This window comes from Heterodontus francisci, chromosome 7 (assembly GCF_036365525.1).
Source record: "Heterodontus francisci isolate sHetFra1 chromosome 7, sHetFra1.hap1, whole genome shotgun sequence".
Lineage (NCBI taxonomy): Eukaryota > Metazoa > Chordata > Chondrichthyes > Heterodontiformes > Heterodontidae > Heterodontus > Heterodontus francisci.
The window spans coordinates 96,659,051-96,676,799 of NC_090377.1; the positions used below are offsets into that span (position 1 = coordinate 96,659,051).

The following is a 17,749-nucleotide window of genomic DNA, read 5'->3' on the forward strand; positions in this document are numbered from 1 at the left end:
TTCTATGTCAATGCAAGTCCTTTCTTATTACTCAATATCGTTTCACTACTCAATACTATACCCGATCTATTCTTGACCATGTCAAAATCTGCAATTCTTCCCTTTCTCTCTCACTCACTACCCAGCATTACAATACCCATCTAATGTGGTTTCTCTCTGCATTCTACAGCAATGTTATTTAAAACAATAACCACACTAAATTTATTAACATAAAGACAATTTATTGTTTTACAGGATCAAGATCACAGGATATATACAATTGGGTTTGCCAAGAACAGTAGCTCCTGTACTATGATAATATTTCTCTTCTATTTTTCCCTATTTGGTTTTCCTGCATATCTAGGAAAAGCACACCAAAAGAATTGGCTGAAAACAATGTAATCGTTTTTTTTTACACGTTTTTCCAAATTCTCACATTTCTATCTCACTTTGCATCTACTTTCTTTTTTTTTTACTTTATTCTCTTACTATTCGTCATGCTGTCTCCCTTTAATGTCACTGCCATATGAATAAAAAATATATGGCCCGAAACACAAAGCAATTTATTTCAGAAAGTACACATTACTCACTTGGCCTCTTTTCTTTCTAATGGATTTGGTGCACTACTGCTTGGGCATTCCTGTTGTGATACCTCTGAAGTTTAACATGGGAAAGCTTGCAGTTTTTCCCAGATCACAGCCTACTGGTACATCCCACGAAAGTGATGGCAGGACAATCCCTTCCAGCAGTCAATGGAAACTGAGGTAGTATGGAAGATCGTCCAGTCAAAGGAATTAACTTACTGTCTCAAGTTAATACAGGAAAGATTCCTCAAAATCTACTCTTAGAAACATAGAAACATAGAAAATAGGAGCAGGAGTAGGCCATTCGGCCCTTCGAGCCTGCACCGCCATTCAATACGATCATGGCTGATCATCCAAACTCAGTACTCTGTTCCCGCTTTCTCCCCATATCCCTTGATTCCTTTAGCCCCAAGAACTTTTTCTAACTCTTGCTTGAATATATTTAATGATTTGGCCTCAACTGCTTTCTGTGGTAGAAAATTCCACAGGTTCACCACTCTCTGGGTGAAGAAATCCCTCCTCATCTCAGTCCTAAATGGCTTACCCCTTGTCCTGGACTCCCCCGCCATCGGGAACATTCTTCCTGCATCTAGTCTGTCCAGTCCTGTTAGAATTTAGTAGATTTCTATGAGATCCCCTCTATGAGATGCTGGCCATCAAGCCTATCTATTCTAATCTCATTTTCCAGCACTTAGCCCGTAGCCTTGTATGCCATGGCGTTTCAAGTGCTCATCTAAATACTTCTTAAATGTTGTGAGGGTTCCTGCCTCTACCATCCCTTCAGGCAGTTTTCCAGATTCCAACCACCCTCTGGGTGAAAATTTTTTCCTCAAATCCTCTCGCCCCTTACCTTACATCTATGCCCGCTAGTTATTGACACCTCGGCTAAGGGAAAACCTTTCTTCCTATCTACCCTATCTATGCCCCCCATAATTTTGTATACCTCAATCAGGTCCCCCCTCAGCCTTCTCTGCTCTAAGGAAAACAACCCTAGACTATCCAATCTCTCTTCATAGCTGAAATGCTCCAGCTCAGGCAACATCCTGGTTAATCTCCTCTGCACCCTCTCCAGTGCAATCACATCCTTTCTATAGTGTGGCGACCAGAACTGTAGACAGTACTCCAACTGTGGCCTAACTAACATTTTGTACAGCTCCATCATAACCTGCCTGCTCTTATATGCTATGCCTTGGCTAATAAAGGTATCCCATATGCCTTCCTAACCATCTTACCTACCTGTGCTGCTGCCTTCAGTGACCTATGGACAAGTACACCAAGGTCCCTCTGACACACTGTACTTCCTATGGTCCTACCATCCATTGTATATGGGAACTCCGCTCAAAGCACACCCACTCTTTCCCACCCCTCCCCTCTTACCCGCGTCCTTCAGTCAGAGTCCCACATACCACTTCCTGTCCCGATGGTAGAGTCAGCCCCTATATAGGTGCAGGCAGGGCAGTCTTTGTGAGGCCCTCAGGGGCCCCTAAACCCAGAGGACGTTGGCCACGAGCAACTGAGCAGTCACAACAGGGGTAAGAGCAGTGTTCCTCTAGCTCTGCTGAAGCTAAAGGGGTAGCGCCATATAGGAGTAATAGGAACAAGAGGAGAAAGCCTTGCGCAAAATGGGGTATGAAGACGAGCAATGGGTGTCAGAGAGGGATGGATTGTTGACTGTGGAGCTACTTTGTGCTGGGGCTTGGCACAGTAGGGTTCAGAACTGGTGTACCAGATGGCTACACTGCCTCTGTTCAGCTGAAGCATACCTTAAATGAGTCTGTCTTGTGCATCCCTAGCAGCTAAGTTTACTGCTGCACATCAGGCTACTCCCATTGCTCCTCCTCTGAAGATGCAGATCAGTTCTCACCTTCCTTCTCCTATAGCTCTAGTCCTTTCTGTTGCGCTACGTTGTGCAAGGCACAGCAGACCACTATCATTCTGAACACCCTTGCTGAGGCATACTGAACAATGCTCCCAGATCTGTCCAGGCACCTGAATCGCATCTTCAACAACCCAATGGTTTGCTCCATGACTGCTCATGGCTCCAGCTATACCCTTTCTCTGTAACAGCAGGAGGGCTCCTCACAGGTGCTATCAGCCACATCCACAGAGGGTAGCCCTCATCTCCAAGGAATGATCCACTGTGGCGGCCTGCCAACAGCTAGATGAGACATCCAAAGCTGATTTCACATGCGATGCATGCCAAGCATCTGTAGCATGTCTGCTCCACCCCACCTAAAACAGCTGTCAAATGCTTGGTAATTGACTTAAAACTTGTCACACACTGACAGAATGTGTGGAATTTAATGGACGCCAGGAGATGGGCTAGGAGACGGGGGATGCCCATAGAATCACAAGGGAAGGCAGAGGAGCGAAGAACCCGTCACCTTCCCATTGCACTGCAATTAAGTCAGGGGCAGGAAAGGCCGAAGACAACCTTCCCACTGTCACGAAAACCCTATATGCCAAATGGGAAATATTAATTTCATCGGTTGGAACCTTACATTAGACTTTTAATGGAAAAATCCAACAAGTTAACGTTTAAAAAAATGGCAGCCAAGATGGCTACTGCAATTTACATTTGAAACACCAGACGACTAAACTGGAGACGAAAAGTCTAACCAAGCCCAGCCAGAACAATGGCTTGCTCTCAGTGATTGAATTAACTAGAACTGCTTTACGAACACAGTCGTTAAGGCCATCTACACCCATTGACATTGGAAGAGCCAACCCCCTCTAAGTGTGACTGGACATCTTGAGACCTTGAATCACAGAAGATTCCAGAAAAAACCTCATTAAAAACAAAGGGATTTGACAAAGCCTTGTGACTGCCTGTGCAGCTCTGAAGAAACTGTAAGTTTTGTCACACAGACAGCAGACAGGCAGTAACTGAAAAGCCAATGAAGCAGGCTCTCTCTCTCCCCCCAGAAAATATCGAGAAGATCCAGCTGCAACTGGAAACCACCCCACCCCCCAAGCCTAAAGACGACTACAGCCAGCAATCAGGGGACAAGAATCAACCACCACCCTTCTGCCTTCAGGAGCCCTGAGCAAAGCAAGCCAACCACTATGCATGCTGCCCAACGAGGACTTCAAGACTACAATTGTAGCTGAGGACTATTGGACTCACATACGGCAATTAAATTCCATTTATTCTAGACTTTCATCCAACCACCAAGTCTGTTTCCCTCTGTAATCTATTTGTGTGTACATGTGACTCGGTGTGAATGCATACGTGAATGTGAAGCGTATTTTTAATATTTTAAATTGGGTTAGAGTGTTATGTGTAATAAACTTACCTCTTTCTTGTTTAAACTCGAAAACCTGTCTGATTGGTTCTTTTGAAATCACGTTAGAGGAACAGGGGCAACCGCTCACTGAGGTGGTAAGCTCCGCCACTGTTTTAATGAAGGATAAACCCCTGTTGCGGTCAAACAAGAGAAGGGGCAAAAGGGGGAGCCCGAGACCCCCCTCTCACTTGGACATAACACCACCTAGAGGCCAATTGAGGCCTTTAAGTGGCCAGTTAATAGCCACTTATGGACCTCTTCCCACCACTGCTGGAATTAAATTAGAGGCAGGGGAGCCTCCACCACAGGGGCAGGTCGCCCAGTTAAAAAAGGCAGCCTCTGTGCAGGCTTGGGGGCGGGGCCTTTTCCATGGGCAATCTGTGGCCTCTGGAGGGCCCCCGGCAGCAAAGACCAACCCTCTGATAAAGCCCCCGCCCTTAAAAACCACCTCTCCACCAACTCCGCCTCATTTGCCTTGGATCCGGGAATCCAGCAATGGGCCTGGTCCCAGGCCTGGTGCAGCACTGGCAGTGGCCACTTCTCCCAGTGGTGCTGCTGTTACCACTGAGCTGCCGGCCCTCTGATTGGCTGGCAGCTCTGGGAGGCGGGATCCCGTCCTTAAAGTGACATGGACCCCTGCACCAGGCGGTTAATTGCCCGAGCGCCATGGAATTGCGCTGGGGGGAAGGAGGGGGGGGGGTGCTCCGAGGGGCCAAGGCGGGGTTCCCCTAGCCTTAAATTCAGCCCACTGAGTGAGCACAGCAGTGTTCTGCACAACTCCAATCATTCAGCAAAACTCACTAAAATTCATTACTTTTATTATAGCTTGCATACCATGAATGTAACGTACATCATGCTGTAACCAGAAAAAAAGCAATTAAAGGGAAACTGATTTCAATAAATCTTTTCTATATCCACATTTGTTGAGGGAACCCCTGCAGAAATGAAAGAGCTAAATTTGGACCAGCAAAAGTTTTATGAATGAGATCACTTCAGATTTCCAGACTTACCTATGAGATAGCTGTCCAGTAGTAGAACTGGTGCAACATGAGGCGTGGCTTGAGTTATAATAAGACTTATCAGTGTAGGTTTGAAGTTGGGTAAAGTAAATAGTGCTCTTGCAACGATGCCACCCATTGAATGGCCCACAATAGCAACACTGCTGGGCGCAGCTTTTTTATCCTAGGACATAAACAGACCAAAATTAACTTCTTAGTAAATATTTTGGGTAAACGATTTTGGGAAATTGGAAGAGATGACATTAAATTGCTTATGCACATTTTCGTGTGATGATGGATAGGAATTTTCAGTTTTACGATTAGTGTCAGGATACAAGTTAATAATTGAGAGCTATCCTTTGTAACCCAACTTTCTAGAAAGCTTTCAGTGCAAGGTTACAAAAATAATAAAAGGACAAAACTAAAGGCTCTGTATCTGAATGCACGCAGCATTCGAAACAAAACAGATGAACTGAGAGTGCAAATAGAAATAAATAAGTACAATCTGATAGCCACTACTAAGACAACATAGATTGGGACCTGAATATCAAAGGGTACATGGCACTTAGGAAGGACAGGATGCTCGGAAAAGGTGGAGGAGTAACCCTGTTAATTAATGATGGCATTAGCGCAATAGAGAGGGATGGCCTAAGTTCAGGAGACCAGGATGTAGAAGCAGTTTGGGTAGAGATGAGAAATCATAAAGACAAGAAGTCACTTGTGGAAGTGGTGTACAGGCCATCTAACATTGGCCACACTGTAGGACGGGGTATAAAGGAAGAAATAATGGCAGCTTGTCAGAGAGGTACAGCGATATGGGGGATTTTAACCTACATATAGACTGTAAAAATCAGATGGGCAGAAGTAACCTAGATGAGTACACAGAATGTTTTCAGGATAATTTCTTAGAACAATACGTTCTGGACCAACCAGAGAGCAGGCTATACTAGACCTGGTATTGTGCAACGAGACAGAATTAATGAATGATGTCACAGTTAAGGCACCCCTAGGTAGCAGCGATCATAATATGATTAAATTTTACATTCAGTTTGAGGGAGAGAAGATTGGGTCCAAGACTTGTATTTTAAACTTAAATAAGGGCAATTATGAGGGCATGAAATCAGAGCTAGCTAAAATGAACTAGCAAATCAGGTTAAGGGATAGGTCAACAGAGATGCAGTGGCAGACATTTAAGGGGATATTTCAGAACACACAGGATAGATATATTTCAACGAGAAAGAAAAATTCCAAGGGGAGGACCCGCCATCCATGGTTAACTAAAACAGTTAACGATAGTATCAAACTTAAAGAAAAAGCCTATAATTGCACACAGATGGGAGGCAGGTCAGAAGATTAGACAGAATATAAAAAACAGCAAAGATTGACTAAAAGATTGATAAGGAAGGTAAAATTAGAGTACAAGAGAAAGCTAGGTAGAAATATAAAGACAGATAGTAAGAGTTTATATAGATATTGAAAAAAAGAGTTAACAAAGTGAACATTGGTCTGATAGAAAGTGAATCTGGGGAATTAATAATGGATTATAAGGAGATGGCAGATGAATTTAACAGATATTTTGCATCAGTCTTTACTATTGAGGATACACGTAACATCTCAGTATTAGCTGTAAATCAGGAAATGGAAGGGAGGGAGGAACTCAAAAAAATTGCAACCACAAAGGAAGTGGTACTGAACAAATTGTTGGAGCTGCAGGCTGACAAGACAGATAGTAAGAGTTTCTATAGATATTTTAAAAAGTTAACAAAGTGAGTGTTGGTCCTATAAAAAGTGAGTCTGGGGAATTAATAATAGATAATAAGGAGATGGCAGATGAATTGAACAGTTATTTGGCACCGGTCTTCACTATTGAGGATACAAGTAACATCTCAGTATTAGCTGTAAGTCAGGAAATGGAAGGGAGGGAGGAACTCAAGAAAATTACAATCACCAGGGAAGTGGTACTGAACAAATTGTTGGAGCTGTGGGCTGGCAAGTCCCCAGGTCCTGATGGACTTCATCCTAGGGTGTTAAAAGAAGTGGCTAGTGAGATAGTTGATGCGTTAGTTTTAATTTTCCAAAATTCCCTAGATTCGGGGAAGATTCCATTCAATTGGAAAATAGCGAATGTAACTCCTTTATTCAAAAAGGGGAGACAGAAAGCAGGAAACTACAGGCCAGTTAGCTTAACATCTGTCTTAGGGAAAATGTTAGAAGCTATTATTAAAGACATTATACCAGGGCACTTAGAAAAATTCAAGGTAATCAGGCAGAGTTAACATGGTTTTGTGAAAGGGAAATCATGCTGAACCAATTTATTGGAATTCTTTGAGGGAGTTACATGTGGATAATGGGGAACCGGTGGATGTATTGTATTTAGATTTCCAGAAGGCATTTGATAAGGTGCCACATCAAAGGTTATTGCAGAAAATAAAAGCACATGGTGTAGGGGGGGGTAACATATTGACATGGATAGAAGATTGGCTCGCTAACAGGAAACAGAGTGTAGGCATAAATGGGTAATTTTCTGGTTGGTAAGATGTAACGAGTGATGTACCACAGGGATGTGTTGGGGCCTCAACTTTTTACAATTTATATAAATGACTTGGATGAAGGGACCGAAGGTATGGTTGCTATATTTGCTGATGATGCAAAGATAGGTAGGAAAGTAACTTGTGAAGAGGACATAAGGGGGCTACAAAGGGATATAGATAGGTTAGGTGAGTGGGCCAGGACCTGGCAAATGGAGTATGGGAAAGTGTGAAATTGTCCACTTTGGCAGGAAGAATAAAAAAGCATATTATCTAAATGGTGAGAGATTGCAGAGCTCTGAGATGCAGAGGGATCGGAGTGTCCGAGTGCATGAATCGCAAAAGGTCAGTATGCACCTACAGCACGTAATTAGCAAAGCTAATGGAATGTTATCATTTATCACGAGGGAAATTGAATACAAAAGTAGGGAAGTTAAGCTTCAGCTATACAGGGCATTGGCGAGACCACATCTGGATTGCTGCGTACAGTACAGGTCTCCTTATTTAAGAAAGGATGTAAATGCGTTGGAGGCAGTACTAGACTAAAACCTGGAATGGACGGACTGCCTTACAAGAAACGATTGGACAGGCTCGGCTTGTATCCGCTGGAATTCAGAAGAGTAAGAGGTAACTTGATTGAAACATACAAGATCCTGAGGGATCTTGACAGGGTGGATGTGGAAAGGATGTTTCCCCTTGTGGGAGAATCTAGAACTAGGGGTCACTGTTTAAAAATAAGGGGTCGCCCGTTTAAGACAGAGATAAGGAGAATTTTTTTCTCTCAGAGGGTAGTGAGTCTTTGGAATTCTCTTCCTCAAAAGGCGATTGAAGCAGAGTCTTTGAATATTTTAAGGCAGAGGGAGATAGATTCTTGATAAGCAAGGGGGTGGAAGGTTATCGGGAGTAGGTGGAAATGTGGAGTAATCAGTTCAGCCATGAACTTATTGAATGGCGGAGTAGGCTCGAAGGGCCAAGTGGCCTACTCCTGCTCCGAATTCGTATGTTCATAAGTAACTGCAGCCATAAAAGGAATTGACACCTATGTCTCGCAAAGAACATATAAATTTGCCTGAACAGCACCGACAATTAAGTTCGTAGTACAACTCTGCCAACTTAAATTCAAAGAGTGGGAAGGAGGGGGATTGCTCAGCCATTACCTGCAATTGCTGGTCATACCTATTTTGTTAGGGGCCTATTGATCCTTGAAATTTTTAACAAGACTGAAACTGGAGAAATGCAAAATAGAAAGTTAACTACTTCTCTATCCAGATGACAGGAAAACAGAAGCACACATTTTGGTCTATAAAGATTGCTCTTTGCAAGCACAGGTCAGATTACTCGCATCCTTTCCATTCTATACTCTGGGTATACATTTGTATAGGAATAGGTGAATCTCCTTTAGCTATGCTAATAATGAGGCCCAGAATATGACAAAGGTTTGTGAGCCATGTGGCAAAAGGTAATGAAGTAAGCGGCAAGTCATAATGTAAATATAGCTAAAGTGTTTTTTGATTGGCACGTAGGAAATTTGGGCCAATAAGTAAAGTGTGCCATTATTTGCGCTAGACACATTTAAAACATGAAGTACGATATACAAGATTTTTAAAAATATATATATTATATATACACTAGCAGCCTTCTGTGGCACTGTTCATGGTAAATCAGACGACATGCTCTTTTATAATGTATTAACACAACATAAAGTACAATTTATTATTCTGCTGTAAGGTGAAATTGGTTTAAGCTGGCCTCTCCATTCTAAAGCTAGAAAGTTTGCAGTACAAGTTAAACAGAGATACTCGTTTTAATTGTTGTTAGGAAAACCTTGTAAATTGCGTGTGTAATGGAGTGGAATATCTGTATATGCTAACACGTGCTTTTAGTAAACTGACTGTTACTAGCTGATCTATTGCTCCTGGGTAGTGTGGAGTTTGCAGCACTGCTATCATTTTTAGCTGCGAAATTAACCTGACCCGTTGAGAACACTGCTCGGGTATCCCCTGTTGGGAAGTGATCTAAATGGGTCCCCTGACATTTACAGGCTAATTGTTGTTGTTGTAGAAGTTTTTCTAAATTGGATATGCATGGTTCTTTTCCTTGTTATCTCAACAACCTTTTCAGAGTATCTGAAAGTAAGAAAAAGTGTGAGAAAATAACTGGTTTCTTTCTGGTTGAGAGTAGTTTTCCTAAAATTGTTCAGTATTGATTTTTTTGTTGTTTGTAAGGAATGTGGTGGACAGTTTAAAAACAGACAGACATCTGACTTCAACCTGTTAATGTGGAGTAAAATTAATGATTGAGAACTGTTGTGAAAGTTCCTTGCAACTTGGTTTGGAACTTCATTGTTTTAAAGTTCACCCGTACCATAATTTGAACATTAACCACCAAAAAATTTACATCAGGAATTATATATGCATCACATTTGGAATAAGCTATAATGAACTACAATAGGCAATGGAGAGCTTGATAAGACGACACTCGAAAAACATAATGAGAGTGAAAATTGACAGTCAAATTCACTGGCATTGTAGGTTGGGAAGTTGATTTGTTTGGCCAACTTATCTAAACTAGATAGCAATGTTCTCTGGACTAGATGGTGAGTGGAACTTTCCAGACCCAGTAAAACAATTACAACATCTGAAACCTGGATATGTGCTGGAAGGTGTCCTTTCAATGCCATGTATATATATTACAAATTGAAGAAATTCACCTCTGTCAAGCTACTTAAATGACTAACTGAGAGGCCCACTGTAAACCATTTTATTGTGCAACAAAAAAAACACGAGACTTTGAAGTCAATTCCCCACAACTACAACAAACAAAACAGATGTCATGAGCATAGCAAAGTCCATTTTTTTGGTTTGGTAAATTTGTGATCAAGTGAGTAAAAGTTGCTCTTGTGCAGTGTGGAAAGATACAAAAGCAACTACTTTGATCAAACAACTGTAAAAAAAAATGAGCTAATACTTGGGGTATGCTACAAATCACCAGGTCAGCATAAAGAAGTTTATTCTATGAAGAAATAGGAAATATATATGAGAACAAGAAAGTTATTTTAATGAGACATCTCAATCAGCCTAAGACAAACTGAGAAAACCCAAAGAAGTAGAATTTCTGCTTTGGGCACAATCAGGAAATTGTGCTCAAAACTGTGGTGGTTAGATTAGGCTTCAAGTTTCTGCTAAGGTTAATTTGCATGGTCACAAACATAAAATCTTCCATGAACCAGTGCAATCAGGCAGCATAGTAAATCATAATTGCTTTTTTTCCATTCCATTAAAAAGTATTCCTTGATGTATTAAAGAGTGGTAACAGTCAAAAATGAGATTTTTCACAAAAAAAATAAGCATTTCTAATAAAGGTGTCCAGTCCTCCACTCGTGAGTAACTTGAATTACAATCAGTGAAAATTACTTCTAAAAAAGACTGAACCATTTCACAGTTTCATTGATGTGCACAGTTTCTTAGTAAATTAAATATTATTTGATATTAAAAAAAACTTTTAAAATGTGCCTACTAGTGCCTTTGTATCTAAGAAAGTGAGCGCAATTTGGGCATACCTTATGTTTAAAATTCCAGAATTTGTGGCACTGATGTGGCCAATTGCAGTGGAATCTGGGCGCAAAAGTAGCATAAATAAGTGGAAACACTACCCCAAAGAGTTTAGAGCTAGTGTTAGCAAATGTAATGCATGACTGCTTCACAATCCTTCTTCTTCTTAGGCAGTCCCTCGAGAACAAAGATAACTTTCTTCCACTCCAGGGTTGTGGGTCCTTCGGCGACCGAGTAGTCCAATTCTGGATCCGCACACTCTGCCACAGGTGGGGCAGGTGGTGTGTGGCGAGAGGAGTGAACGGGATCCTCGGATTTCCGAATGCTTCTTCCGCTGTTTGCACTTGGTCGCTGCCTGTGCATGTCGACGTTGTTTGAACTGGTTGGCACCTTCGCGGATGCTTCTTCTCCATTTTGGGCAGTCTCGGGCAAGTGATTCCCACGATTCAGTAGCAATGTCACATTTTTTCAGGGAGGCTTTCAGGACACCCTTATACCATTTCCTCTGCCCTCCTGGTAACCTCTTGCCGTGACAGAACTCAGAGTAGAAAGCTTGTTTTGGGAGTCTTGTGTCAGGCTTGCGGACAATGTGGAGCGCCCAACGTAACTGACTAACCATGACCAGTGTCTCGATATTGGGGATGTTGGCCTAAGAGGACACTGCTATTGGAGCCGTGTCCTGCCGCTGAATTTGCAGGATCTTGAGGAGGCACCGCTGGTGATATCTCTCCAGGGCTTTGAGATGTCTGCTGTACAGGGTCCATGTTTCCAACGCATATAGGAGGGCAGGTAACACTGCAGCCCTGTAGAACATGAGTTTGGTGCCAGGTTGTCATCAAACTCTCTTTTCCTCAGATGACCCAAGGCTGCGTTGGCACACTGGAGGCGATGCTAAGTTTCATCGCGATTGTTGCCTTTGCTGACAGGAGGCTCCCAAGGTGTGACAATCACAATCCACTGCATCAAGGAAACCATGAGCTGAATTTTCCTGGTTGGGTCGCAATCCTGACATCGGCCTCAATTCCGGGTCTGGAACCTGGAAGTGGATGTGGTGGAATGTCAGTTGTGTACTTCCCATGGGTAGCCAATTAAGAAGCCGCTCCTGAAGCCCCATCCAATTAAGGACGGCAGGCAGACCAGGGAAGTCAGAAGTCCAACAGGATGGTCTGCAATGATGTCCAGCTGGCAACCCCACTGGGAGAGGTGGGCACTGCTGAGGCAGGCAGGAGACCGTGAGGGTGCCTCAAAATGGAGGCGTTCTCTGCAGCCCTTCACAGGATGGCTTGCGGCTGCGACCATGCTGGGGTGACTGACAGGGGACGTTGATAGCCACCCACCAACACCCCCCCTCCCCCCACCCTGCCACCAGGAGGCTCCTCCAGTTACCTGCTGGGCTCCGCACCCATTGAGGGGCTTGTCCGCCAACAAGAGGACCCTAGTGGCACTATCACCTTTCCCCCAATTGGCCGAAATGGTCCATTTGGATACTCGCTGCTGCCATGCAAGAAGCCTCTGCCGTATTGACCCTGCCTCCGGTAAGATTGCTCAGAGGTGGGAATGCGCCAAGCAGTCAACCCAAAATGCTGTTCCCCAACTTGGTACCCGATCACGTCTCCTAACCCACATCCACAGGCACGGAAAATTCAGCCCCATGAGTCAGTGCTCACCTTGAGCTGGTACTCGTTCATGACCCAGACAGTATAAAGGAAATGGAAGGCACAGAACTCTGGGGGACAACATTCATAGAATAATTTGGGAGTTGGAAAGACTAAAAGCCAGATATAAAACTTTAAAAGGGCTAAATATAAAGAAATGAGGGAACAACTAATGCAAATGGATTGAAGGAGGTTGTTCAACAACATTTGGGACAAGAGCAAACTCCAGCCTGTATCCTAGCTCTAACCACGAAAAATGCCTCTTACTGTACCAGCATGGCATTAATTTACATTTCACACTAAATATTGTAAGAGCTGAATGCTAATGAATGTCAAATTAGAAGAGTTTTGTATTAACTTGCATCAAGTTCTGTTCCCCTATCACCCCTGTACTCGCTGACCTACACTGGTTCCCATTCAAGAAACATCTTGGTTTTAAAATTCTCATTCTTGTTTTCAAATCGCTCCACGGCCTCGCCCTTCCCTATCTCTGTTATCTCCTCCAGCCCCACAACCCTCCAAGATATCTGTGCTCATCTAATTCTAGCCTCTTGAGCGTCCCTGATTTTAATTGCTCCACCATCGGTGTCCACATCTTCAGTTGCCTAGGACCTAAGCTCTGGAATTTCCTCCCTACACCTCTTCGCCGCTCTACCTCACTTTCCTCCTTTAAGACATTCCTTAAAACCTACCTCTTTTTTGTCATCTGCTAATACTGCCTTTTGTGGCTTGGTGTCTTTGTTCTATAATGCTCCCGTGAAGTGCCTTAGGACTTTTCATTACATTAAAGACATTATGTAAAGATAAATTGTTATTGAAATATCCCGACTAGGAACTGGATTAAACATAGGACAGATCTTTACAGCCAGCAGCAATTTAGGATGGATTCTTATCTAGATCCCAGAATGTCTCTCTCACTGCAGCACCCAGGTTAGAAGAACTCCGAAATTTAATGAGTCATACAAATTTGTCACAAGATGAAGAATCTTGTAAAGTTTTTTGTACATCCAAATAACTATAAAAAGTATCTCAGGTTTTTTATTTTGGGATTTCATTTTTAAGTGGGTAATATCCAAAGTTTTCTCTTTGTTCTGAGTATTCCTCTTTACAATGCCCCAATGGGCTACTCCTTTCTTCAACTTGGAAGACTCTGAACGCTCCATGGCCAGAACACCTACTCTTTGTGAAAAAAAAACAAGTGGGGTGCTTCCTCAGGGCAGACTACTTCTGCTAGATTTTCCCTTTACTACATGAGACAAACATGAGAACTGTTCCAGCGCAAAAGTCTGCTGCAGACTGCAAAAACTCACCAAGTGAGCTTGATTGAGAGATGTGGGAGTCAAAAACCAACACCTTCTTTCTAGCAGGTTTGGGGCTGATGTCCATAATTGAAGTAATCATGCATGGCCTGGTGCCGGGGCCAGTGAGGGGGGGGGAAAGAGGGGAGGCCAGGCACGCTTGATGAGTCAAGCGTGCTTCATCTGTCCCAGCTTTCTTAAATTCTTATTGTTAGGAGTCCAATGTTCTGCCAGTAGTTATACAAAGCCTCGTTAGTGCTCTAATGCCCTAAACCATGTTAATTCTCTTGCTGTGTCCAGCATTCTATTTGCTGAGCAAAAGAACTTCTTGCTGAGTCCAGAAATTCAGAATGTTGGATCTCCATAGAAAGAGAAAATGCCTTCAGTTTAAAAGACTTAACTACAACTCAAGACCTTTTTAGCACTTTTTTGAGAAGAAAACTGAAAGTAGTTTTCACTTCAGTGCTCACTTTACATTTATTTTCACCCTTAACATAACTTAGGATGTAATGGCAAGTAACAGGATATGAGAATAAATATTTATAATATATATATTGGATGCTAAATTGCTCTATCATTAAAAGTGATGTGCCTTAGCATTCAAAGTACACAGTACAGCAGAGAGAGAATTGCTCAGACATTTTTTGTGAACACAGAAGGAGATATGGAAGACCATCATCTCAAGCAGGGAAAGGTGTCTGGCCCAGAGCACCTTAGGAACTGGAAGCTATTATTTTAAAATTCAAATGTATTTCTTCTAATTTATGAAAACATAATTAGGAAGCAATTGTGATGATTATAAACTATCTACACTCTTACTACTCCCTCCCTCAATTTCACATCCTCTGAACCTTCTACCTTATAGATCACCCACAATATTTCCAGTGCCTTTCTTTGATCAATTTATCTAAATAAATTGCTGAGACTCCCTTCCTTTTCAGCTTTTCATCCTTTTTCTCTCTGTCCCTAGGAAATTCAAAAGGAAGCATCAGTCAAGGAACACATTCAAACTTGTTCTCCAAATAAAAAGTCTATGCTCTCCAACTGACATTTGTTGTACATCTACACAGACGTGGTGTATTTTTGAGATATATATACTAAGCTTTAAGATTCTATGCATTCTTTTGAAAGTTAGTCTTCGGATATTGAATTGGGGAAATGCCCATTCCTACATGCCAATTGGTAATTTTTACACGTCAATAGAATCAGTGTTGGATAAATCACTCCCATAACAATGCAGTACAACTGTAAAAATATCAGAAATTTGGCATAAAGTATCAAATATGGAAGACTAGGTTTCCATGTTATATATCACAATGCCACCCTAAATTTTACTGCAAAAGATTAACAGATGTAATTTAATACAACTGGATAATAAATTTACTTTGACATTTTGTGGGATCCTGACGTGTATAAGGATTCCAAGTTGTTACTCAAATTTCTAAGACTGAGATTGATCGCTATTTTGTTGAGTAAGTGTATCAAGGGATATGGATCCAAGGCATGAGTTGAGGTCCAGATCAACCATATTTTAGTTAAATGATGGAACTGTGTTGAGGGGTTTAAAGGTCTACTCTCGTTCTTGTGTTCCTATGCCTCATTCAGACACTCCCTAAAGTTTTACAGCAAGGGGAGGTTAATCTCAGCTTCATTAGGGGGAGGGAGACAAAAGGAAAACGAAAGAACAATTCCTGTCCACATCATTCAAACATGCCTCCTGCACTTCTATGAAGGTTGGATCTTCCCAACCAGGAAACATCATATGGATTGGATGCTTGAGAATGGACATGAAAAACAAAAATATATTTTTTTAAATAGGAAAAGAATGGCCAACATTACTTTTTAAATGTGGGATTGAAATTTACATAGGGAATGGCTGGCAAGGTAGATTGATAACCTATTGCAAAAATCAAATATGGTGTAATGAAGGGTTCCTGCAGAAGAAGCAATTGTTGTCTTGCTACACCTTTAGACTTTTATCACAAACTGCAGCACATCTTCATGCAGATTTTAATGACCAGTAAATCGTGTGGCAGGGTCAGGGGAAGAGGGGATTAATCTTATCCACCAGTAGAGTTATAATTCTACTTGCTGGTTATGATCAATACACAGCATGTTGTGTGAACTGAAAATTAAGAATTCAAAGCAAAAACTGAAAAACAATTTTCCAATTAAATAACATGCATGTGAGGATTTTTTTATTAATTGAACTTTATTTGAGCTTTATATTGCTTAAAATAACAGATATTTTTAGTAGAACCTTTTACAGAAAATGACAGGTAATGGAAATACAATTAATTTTTCAAAAAGCATTTGATAACGAAGAACATAGGAGATATACGGCATTATGTGGAATGTGACCACACACAGAGAGATAGTTGGAGGGCAGAAAACAAAGGATTGAAATAAAAATAAACTTCTCAAACCAATAAAATGTAGTTTGATATTCCACTGAGTCACTCCTTTTTTTACTTTATAATAAATCATCCAGACATAGGAATTGAGGGAACAATAATGAAATTGGCTGGTTCCAGCAAATTTAAAATTGTAACAAGGACTCTCAAGGGCTGCAGTACATAGGTTAACAGATGGACAGATAGATGGCAAATGAAGTCTAATGCAGCAAAAGATAAAGTAATAAATTTTAGAAAAATAGGAAAAGGAAATGTATTTTAAATGGTAAATTTTCAAGTAGAGATAAAGGGACATTGGTGTAAAAATAAGTAAGTTATTAACAGTTGGAGCACAAGTAAATAAGGCCATTAAAAAAACAAACAAACAGAATCCTTAGTTTTGTATCTAGAAACACAGAATACAAAAGCAAGGAGGTAATGTTGAACTAGTACGAGACAGATTGCAGTTGGAGCATTATGTATAATTTTGGGAACCACATTTTAGAAAGAATACAAAAGCAATGGAAAAGGTAGATTGTAGATCCACATGGATGATACCTAGGAAGAGCACAGTGGCGCAGTGGTTAGCAGCGAAACCTCACAGCTCCAGCGACCCGGGTTCGGTTCTGGGTACTGCCTGTGCGGAGTTTGCAAGTTCTCCCTGTGACTGCGTGGGTTTTCGCCGGGTGCTCCGGTTTCCTCCCACAGCCGAAGACTTGCAGGTTGATAGGTAAATTGGCCATTGTAAATTGCCCCTAGTGTAGGTAGGTGGTAGGAGAATGGTAGGGATATGGTAGGGAATATGGGATTGATGTAGGATTAGTATAAACGGGTGGTTGTTGGTCGGCACAGACCCGTTGGGCTGAAGGGCCTGTTTCAGTGCTGTATCGCTCTATATCTATATATCTAAGAGAGATAATGGGCTGGATTTTACCGGGCTCCCGACGTCTTGGGTTCCGTGATCTTTAAAAATTTAAATTTGCGGGCAGGACTGGTTGCTCCTTAAAAATGGTGCCAGCGCACAGGCAGGAAACACCATTGCCGAGAACAGATAGTCCGCCCCCTCCACATGATTTGTGGGGGGGTGGCTGCCCCGGCTATTTAGATGAGCCACCACATGGGAGATCGCGGTGGCTCTGCAGATGCGAGCCGCCATTTTTTTCAGCAATGGGCTCTTAAAATCCAGCCCAATAGAAATGAGAGAAACTCAAGATGTTAGGGCATTTTTTTTGGTTGTCAGTTCAAATCCCGTCATAGGAAGTTGTGAACTTCAATTCAATAAATCTAGTCATCTGAATGCCAAACCATTGTAAAAACGCAAATGTTTCACTAATGTCCTTCAGGGGAGGAAACCTGCCACCCGACTCCGTCCCATTGACGTGGATTCCAGCTCCACAGTACATGGCTGATTTTTAATGCCTTCAGGATAACTGGGAATGGGTAATAAATGCTGCCTTGCAGTACTGCCCATGTCCC

General features: G+C 42.0%; 1 protein-coding gene across 4 annotated transcripts in view; it reads right to left on the reverse strand.

The window, feature by feature from the left end:
* The window catches only part of LOC137372162 (serine/threonine-protein phosphatase 6 regulatory ankyrin repeat subunit B-like), a 447,200-nt gene that overhangs the window by 150,860 nt on the left and 278,591 nt on the right, over nt 1-17,749 (reverse strand). For all 4 annotated transcript variants that reach the window (XM_068035690.1, XM_068035687.1, XM_068035689.1 and 1 more), the window contains exon 4: nt 4,861-5,032. In XM_068035690.1, the coding sequence (XP_067891791.1) occupies nt 4,861-5,032 (172 nt within the window). The remainder of the gene's footprint in view (nt 1-4,860; nt 5,033-17,749) is intronic.